Raw genomic sequence first — 8,629 nt, 5'->3', positions numbered from 1 at the left:
TCCAATTTTATGTTGGACCAGTGCGGAAATGCTTGGCAGAAACACCACAGACGTAAAAAATTGAATCTCGTTATTTGTACATATGTACATAAATATATGTACTCACTTATAGTGTTAAATTTATAACTATTATGAATTTAATATAAATACAGTCAAAAGTCGTTAAATCAAACTAAAAATTATCCATTTTTTGTATAGATTGGTTCTAATATTAATCTTTAATCAAATTGCTAATGTATTTATGTGAACCAGAATTTTTTATAATTTTCAATGTATATATATAGTTACTTATATTTAAAATGAATACCTGAAAATTGAATTGTTTCAGAATAAAAAGTAAATATTATGGTTCCAATCTAGGCAAGAAAGTTTTAAAAACTACAAAGCAACAACTACATAAATCCTGTCGTAACCAGTGCTGTTTTCTTTTATTTACTTAGCCTAGATATTCGATAAACCTTGCTTAATTTATTTATAAACGCATTTATTTGATTAAAAGGCCGCGTATAAAGCCCGATAGAAAGCGCCAGCAATGTTTTTTGGTAAATGCCTGTTTTATCCATAGAAGCTCAACTGTATATAAATAAATATATATTTGTTGCAGCAAAACACCGAAATTTCAACTTTAATTTGCGCCTTTGTTTTGCAGCCCGAGAAGAAGTTTCTTCTGCCCGAAAAGTTTTGCCAGCAACAAAAATAGTCAAACCCAGACGCCAACCAACACCTAAAACCAAAACGAAAAAGCCACCAACTGCCAAAAAACACATAAATATACGTGTAAATACAAATACAAGAGAAAATCTGAATCACAACTAAATTAAAGAAATGCTTTTGGCGACAAAATATTTTGTCGAGGCAGAAGAAACTTTTTGCAGGAAGGGCGGTAAGTGCCGAATTTAGCAGCTGCATGTGTGCAAGGAATTTGCGCAATCAACATTAGCATGTTTGTCAAAGCAGGAAATGCAATTTATTTTCAGCACCCGAAGTGACAAACTATGTGAACATACAGTATATTCACAGAAATAATTCTAATTAATTAATTGTTTACTTTGAAAAATGTATTTAAATGCTCATAAACAGTAATCACGTTATAAAGCCTAAAAGCAAAGAGGGCTTTAACAAATTGAAATAAATTAAAAGAAACAAGATGATAGAATATAACAAAATAAAATTCAAGAATACTACATATGCATGGTACCTAGTAAAAAGTTGTTTTCTTTTGCTAGTAATGATAAACCGGAATCTAGTGAAAGGTAATGCTTTAAGCTGAATGCCAACTCGTCGGATACGCAATCCGCAGTCCACAATTCAATGACAAGCTGATAACAGTTTAGCACAAGTTAATTGCCACGAGCAAACAAACGAGCAACAGTGCTGGGAAACACAAGGATATATTGAGGAGATATAGAAGGGCAGGGGGATAAGGGGATGGAGAGGGGGCAGCCACAATCGCATATCCATGTATTAACACATTGGGGGATCAGGTGATGGACGGCGGCCAATGCTGCTGACACGTGTTAGTAAACTGGAGCGCACAAATCGATGGCCAAATGCAGGGGCACTGGCAACTCGACACATGCCGCCAGTGGCAACAACAATCGGCAAACAGCAACTAACAACCTCGAAGAGCGCCAAGCAGCAGCAGCTCATTAGATTAATGACGCTGGTAATGGATTAGCGAGCATCGAAGACGACACCAGGCTACAGGACGACAAGCTACAGGATGTACTGTGGACGATGGACGATGGACGACAGACGACTTTGTCCTCGACATCACTTTGTCTAAGCTGGCAACCAAACAACAGCACGTAATTAGTGCCATAGGTCGGGTTCGGGTTTGGGTTGGCGAAACGGAATCTAAAACGCTGCCAACTGGCCAACAGATGCCAGCTGCACTAAAACAAATATTAAGCTCCCATTTCCTGTTGATTTGTTCACTTCAATTCGGTAAAATCCCAAAGGAAGGTTTTTTTGTGTTTTTTAGATTTTTTGCACAGTAAGAAAGACTTTCAAATCAGAAAGAGATTCATTATTGCTTTGATAAATAGTTATTTTAAATCTATTTTTAATCATATAAAAACCTAAGCCTGTGCTAAAAAAGAATAGTTTTGGTTTTCTTAGATCAGTTTGATATTGAAGTTAAATGTCGACACGGTCATATTCATTATTCTAAGTGTTTATTATTACATTAGGACAACTATTTGAATGCTTATCATTGTTTTTTGACAGCCACTATGATAAAATAACTGTACCAGTCATATGTGCAGAGCCTAAAACGCAGCTGCAATCAGCGTACTATGGTCAGAAAGCCCGATCTAGTAAGAAAAATAAGAATTATAGATTCCACTAGTTTTTAACTTTGCTTGCTTTTAACTAAAATGCACTAATTGGGATATAGATATTTTTCATATCTTTCAATCCCTATAGTTTTTAGCCTTTTTTAAAGAAATAAATTAACTTAAACCTATTTTATTCTTTCAATCAAACGAAATACAATATTATAAATACTTCCTCTTGTTATTATCAATATTCATTTTTCTCTTAATAAGGTGCAACTTCCACTGTGCAGCGGAGCGTTTGTATTAGTATTAAGACAAAATCGAGAGATCTTCTTATTTCCCTTTGCTCTCCTTCTATTTTAGAAGTCGAATTCAGTATCAAACAATAAATAAAACCGCACGCATATATTATCAAGTTTACTATTCTTGAAATAAATATAAAGTTATTGTGTTCGGCTGTTACTGTTATCTTAAAGAAGCACAAGCAAATAAATTGTAACAGAAATTTCACCAAATTTGTTAAATTCTAAAACCAAAGTTTTATTAAAAACCTAAAATGTGCTCTTTCGATTGAGTGATAACTTCTGATTTTAATAAACGAAATTTCCATCCATTAGGTAAACCTTTTTTCCATTTGGATACCCCAAACAATGGACAGCTACAGATTCGGCACTGTTGACTACATCGTGCTCGTGGGCATGACCATATTATCCACCGGAACGGGACTCTATTTTGGAGGCATCAAGTAAGTGACTTTCATATATGTATATCATTACACTAGTCTAATATTCTAGGAAAACCAGCAAACATATAGATGATGTGGAACTGACTAATATCGCGAAAGGCAAGAGTCTTAAACAAAATTTTGGGTCGGATAAGATAGACGAATATCTGATGGGCTCCCGTAACATGAATGTGGTCCCCGTTTCCATTAGTCTTATAGGGAGGTGAGTAGCGATGGTTATGACCCCATAATACTAATGTAATATGTCCCACTTAATCTCAAGCTTTGTATCGGGCGTTACCATAATGGGCATACCATCAGAGATCTATCACTACGGCACACAGTACTTTCTTGTTATCATGCCAATTATTCTCCAGGGAATTGCTATATCCTATATTTATTTACCCGTGTACTCGGCTCTCAAGGTTCATTCTGCATACCAGGTTGGTCAGCCAAAATGTACCTGCACCTACTTTATATTTATTTCTCTAATACTGTAGTATTTGGAGATGCGTTTTAACTCGAGTGTAAGGACCATAGCTTCCTTTATGTTTATTTTTAGTACCGTAAGTTACATTTTATTACACATATTAATTGTTTTTTAATAATGGAAATATTTCAGGTATCCTATATGCCATTCGTTATATATGTTCCGGCGTTAGCTTTGAATCAGGGTAAGTTGTAGTTTTGGCTACTGTGGTACATTTCATATCAGTTTATTGTAAAATCTAGTTTCTGGTCTCAATTCTCACCTGATAGAAGTGTTAATTGTGCTGGCGTGTGTTTCCTACACTCTAATGGTAAGTATCTGTAGTTAAGATCTAAATAATTTGTTTAGTTAACAAATATTTATACATCGACAGGGCGGTCTTAAGGCTGTGGTCCACACAGATGTTTGGCAAATGGTAGTTATGTTTTTTTCCGTTACCGCCGTTGCTGTTTTCGCCTTGTTATATTCCAATGGCTTTGGTGCTCTGTTCGAGGATGTGGAAAAGGGAGGACGCCTAATATTGGCCAACACGAATGCCTCACCTTATGTTCGCCATACCCTTTGGAGCGTTCTCATCGGGGGCTTCTCATATTGGACCTCTATCAATGTCACGAATCAAGCGATGGTTCAGCGTTATATGTCACTGCCTTCGCTGAAAAAATCCCGAGATTCCCTGTACCTTTTCACCGTTGGAATAACTATCTTCGTTGCTCTTTGTTGTTTTTTAGGATTGCTGATCTTTGAGAAGTACAAGGATTGCGATCCTCTAAGTGCAGGACTTATCGCGGTGGGTAAATATAGTTTTCAAATATTCATTATTTACAAACAAAATACTTTCCAGCATGACGATCAACTCCTGCCCCTGTTTGTGGTCGAAACTGTGGGTCACATCTATGGAATGCCCGGATTGTTTATTGCTGGGATATTTGGCGCTGGCCTAAGTACACTCTCTTCCTGTTTCAACACCGTTGCATTGGTGTTTCTGGAAGATATAGTTCGGGGATGCCTGAAGTTACAACCCAGCGAGAGAGTATCCACCATTCTGATCAAGTCGAGCATTGTCTTCCAAGGAGTTATGGCATTTCTCCTTGTATTTCTGATACGGGAGCTGAGAGGAGTCCTTAGTGTTTGCAATTCAATAGCGTCCATCACAGCTGGTACTGCTTTGGGCATATTTACCCTAGGAATGCTGGTTCCTTGGTCGAATACTGTAGGCACGGCGACCGGAGGGATCATAAGTATAATTCTGGCAGCCTGGCTATCCTTTGGATCGCAAATCGCTGCAGCACTTGGCCAATTAAGCTCCCAAATGCTTCCCGTGTCCGTAGAGGGATGTTTAGGAAATGTGACCACCCCACAAAAACACTGGGTGGATCAAGAGGAAGTCTTTCCATTGTACCGTCTATCCTATCACTGGATAAATCCCATTGGAGTTGTCACTACCGTTGTGGTGGGAGCCCTGGTGTCCCTCGTGACTAAACCCACCGATATAAAGACTATTAATTCGAAACTGATATCGCCAGTGATCCACAGGTCAATATAAAACTCGTTTCCCATACTGACTTATTATTTATTTCTTAACAAAAAATTTTATTTTAGATTTCTTCCAAGAGAGTGCTTTAGGGATCTGCATTTCAATGAGGAAAGCCTTAAAAAAGTCTTTAAGTAAACCTTCTATAACACCCTTATTATTGGGGAATTTGCTTGTTATTTTATTTCCTCTTTTAGTTCAATGTTTGTTGTACAAAAACCACTACGTGTATTTTATTTAAGAGTTTCATGTAATTTTATAATAAATAAATGCTTATATTTTAAAAGAAAATAAGTATTTTCGATTGTTATCTTTAATAATATTGTTTTTTAGCTGAAAATTTGTTTAAATATTTTTATATTTGTCAAATTTTGAATCAATATTTGTATATCTAAAATCAAAATAATCAAAGATTGCCAAACCTTTATTATACCAAACAATTTAAATCAAAATATGTAAATGGGAAATGAAAACATAAAACTTTTTTTCCCAGTGCAACATTCAGACCATTTGTTATAATGTTTGCTGAAACCCACTGACGTTAAACGCACATTTAATTAAGCATTTTAAATTTAAGCCGCCTCGCTTTCTTCAATATTAATGAGCGGAGAACTCCAACATCCGAGTCGGCGATGAAACAGCCGTCTTATTCACTGACCAATTCGCCATGACAATGTTTTTTATAATATCAATAATAACTTAAGCATCTTTTGCGTTCTGTTTCCCTTTGGGCCGACGTCCGCTGCATTTCAATAAGGCCGCTTGTCCACGTCGGACGGCCAGTGAAACCTTACCAGTTAAATGTATAAAATACAATTGTATACACATAACGGCGTGTCTGTGTGAACTTAATGCTCTGCTTTTGCTTGTTTTAAAGGCTAATTTGAATAAATGCCAAAAAGAGAGAACACTGTTTAAAAATCCCGGACTTCGAATACACTTTCCTAAATTATACCAGAATCCTAAGAACTACAATTAAGACGTAATCAAGCAATTTGTGTATTAAAAATTAAATCTTAAATATTTTTCAGTTTTAACTGAAAAAGACGAGAAAGCTAACTCGGCAAGCCGAAGTTTTAAACGCAGACTTGCCGAAATTGCTAAAACTAAAAAAGAGCCAAAGGAAAAGGTAACATAAAAAACTAGATTTTCATCGTTTAATGTCAATTGCTTTATACGCAAAAATGTCATATAAAAATAAAAAAAGGGATACTTTCGCAGCCTTTAACTATTTTCCTACGGAAGCTATAAGAAATAGACGTCCGATCGGCAAGCGCTTACCCTAATCAAGATATGCGTAAATAAATAAGACTTGGAAAAATTTATGTCAGTAGCTACACACTACGCAAAAATTCAGAAAATCATCAAATTTGGACCGATTTCACCCTGTTGTCCTATGGGAGCTGTAGGATATAGACGTCCGATCGTCACGTGCTTTTATCATAATCAAGGTATGCATAAAAAATACGATTTGGAAAGATTCATGTCAATTGCTTATATACTGTGCGAAATATCCTAAAAATCATTAAATTTTAACCGATTTCACCCTATTGTTCCTATGGGAGCTATAGGATATAGACGTCCGATCGCCAAGCGCTTTACCCTGATCAAGGTATGCATAAAAAATAAGATTTGGAAAGATTGATGTCAACAGCTTTTACACTGCGCAAAATATCATCAATTCTTGCAAGGTATATCCGATTGTTTGTATGGGAGCTATAGGATATAGACGTCCGATCAGCACGCGCTTTTAGCCTGATCAAGGTATGTATAAAAAAATACGATTTGGAAAGATTCATGTCAATAGCTTTTACACTAATCATCATATCATCAATACTTGCTAGGTATATCCGATTGTTCCTATAGGAGCTATAGGATATAGACGTCCGATCGGGGCGATTTTCAAACTGATCTGCGTACACATGTTTTAGGACGCGTGGAAAGTTCAGATCGCTAGCTTTTAAACTGAGCTCACAAACGGTATTGAAACAGACGGACAGACGGACAGACGGACAGACGGACAGACGGACAGACGGACAGACGGACAGACGGACAGACGGACATGGCTATATCGACTCCCCTATTGATCCTGATCAAGAATATATATACTTTATGGGGTCGGAAACGTCTCCTTCACTGCGTTACAAACTTCTGACCAAAATTATAATACCCTCTGCAAGGGTATAATAATCATATTATTAAATTTGCATCTCCTTAGCATTAGCTCATATGCCCCAAAAAAGAAATGCGAAATGACTAAAAAGAAACATTTGTAACTTAGTTTTTGGCCCACTTCTTTGGCAACGAGATTTGCATGCTGAACAGGCCATAAGAACAACAACACGAATAAGCTCCGCCATCCAGTCATATTTTGGCCAGAATTTATGCCCAACAGGCAATGAGAACTTAAGTGATTTCGGTTGTAAGCTAATTGAGAGCCTTGGCAACTGGCAGTGGCTAAATGTCAGATTGTCCGCGTCATCGCACCACCGAACCAGTGAGAGTCCACAGCAGATCGCACCACTAAACTGGCAACTTAATTTTCCTATCTCTGTAAACATTAATTATATATAAATTCAATTTTTACTTTTATTACATACAATAGAGATTTAATCTCTTGAAAGTATTTTAGTAAGTGGTACTTATTCCTAGACTAGTTATTAAAAGCTTTAACTTGACACCAAACATTTAAAGCTAAGTACTTTTGAAATTCACTTTAGACAATAAATTGGTTAAGGAATAATTCATAAAATACATTAGTAAACATAAAACGAAATCTCCTTTGCATATTGCCATTTAGGTTTTTTTTTTATATTTTTAATGCAAGCAAAATAGGTTATGCGACAAACAGATTTTTCAAGGCATTTTCTTACCAGCCGAACTATTAGATTATAGCATTTTATGGTTTTGAAATAAACTTAATGTTCCCTTTCTAACTTTCAGTGCACTTTCGGCACCACACTTGTGGCCATTTCAATTGGGGCCGGCAGATGGTGATGGAACGCGTGCCAGCGGCTCAAACACGCTTCTAAGGTCTGGAAGCAGAAAAAGCACCGAACTGAGCTCTGTGGCCCGGCACATTGCAAATCTTGATATGCCAATTGGCATGCAGCTCACGTAGCGGTTGTTTTTTAATCGACGCTAGTTTTTTGTTGCTCCCGCTGTCATATTTTACCACAGCGAAATGCGAGTTACTCCTGTCCGTTGGTCCACTGTCCGTTGTCCGTTTGTCCGGGAACTCCTGTCCGCCGACTAGTGGCGTTTCGCATTCAAAATGTCATGTTGTCAATCGCCTGGACAAGTGTCCGGAGCTTATGTGCCGCTTATGTGCGGTCTGGAGATGAGCATAAATTACGTTTGTCAAGGAGTGCGAAGCGGCGGGGCGCCTTCATTAAATGTGCAACAGTTTTTTTTTGCCCATTCATTTATACCGATGCACTCCACAATCCAGCGGGAACTGGACGAGCCATGGCGACGACATCGAGTTATTTGTAGCAGGATGTAGGTCGGGATCGACCTTGGGAATCGGAATTGGAATTGAAACTGAAAGCGATGTCAACGACGTCAAAGGTGTGTCTGTTTCGATTAAAAGATAGGAGCTAACT

General features: G+C 37.2%; 1 protein-coding gene across 3 annotated transcripts; it reads left to right on the top strand.

Moving 5' to 3' along the window:
- The first annotated feature begins 2,645 nt into the window (after positions 1–2,645).
- LOC108047535 (sodium-coupled monocarboxylate transporter 2) lies at positions 2,646–5,308 on the top strand. 3 transcript variants are annotated; one of them, XM_044458978.1, is made up of 10 exons: positions 2,646–2,774; positions 2,897–3,024; positions 3,074–3,226; positions 3,287–3,446; positions 3,504–3,569; positions 3,626–3,677; positions 3,736–3,803; positions 3,867–4,280; positions 4,335–5,026; positions 5,093–5,308. In XM_044458978.1, exons 2-10 carry the CDS (start codon positions 2,930–2,932, stop codon positions 5,160–5,162), a joined length of 1,770 nt encoding a protein of 589 aa, XP_044314913.1. In that variant the 5' UTR covers positions 2,646–2,774; positions 2,897–2,929; the 3' UTR covers positions 5,163–5,308. The 3 variants fall into 3 exon arrangements, with proteins under 3 accessions (XP_044314913.1, XP_044314914.1, XP_044314912.1); XM_044458979.1 differs by having other exon boundaries at positions 2,646–2,837; positions 3,083–3,226; XM_044458977.1 differs by having other exon boundaries at positions 2,646–2,837.
- Positions 5,309–8,629: the final 3,321 nt, after the last annotated feature.

Source organism: Drosophila rhopaloa, unplaced genomic scaffold (genome assembly GCF_018152115.1).
Source record: "Drosophila rhopaloa isolate 14029-0021.01 unplaced genomic scaffold, ASM1815211v1 contig_178, whole genome shotgun sequence".
Classification (NCBI taxonomy): Eukaryota; Metazoa; Arthropoda; class Insecta; order Diptera; family Drosophilidae; genus Drosophila; species Drosophila rhopaloa.
This window is presented reverse-complemented; position numbering and strand designations above follow the sequence as displayed.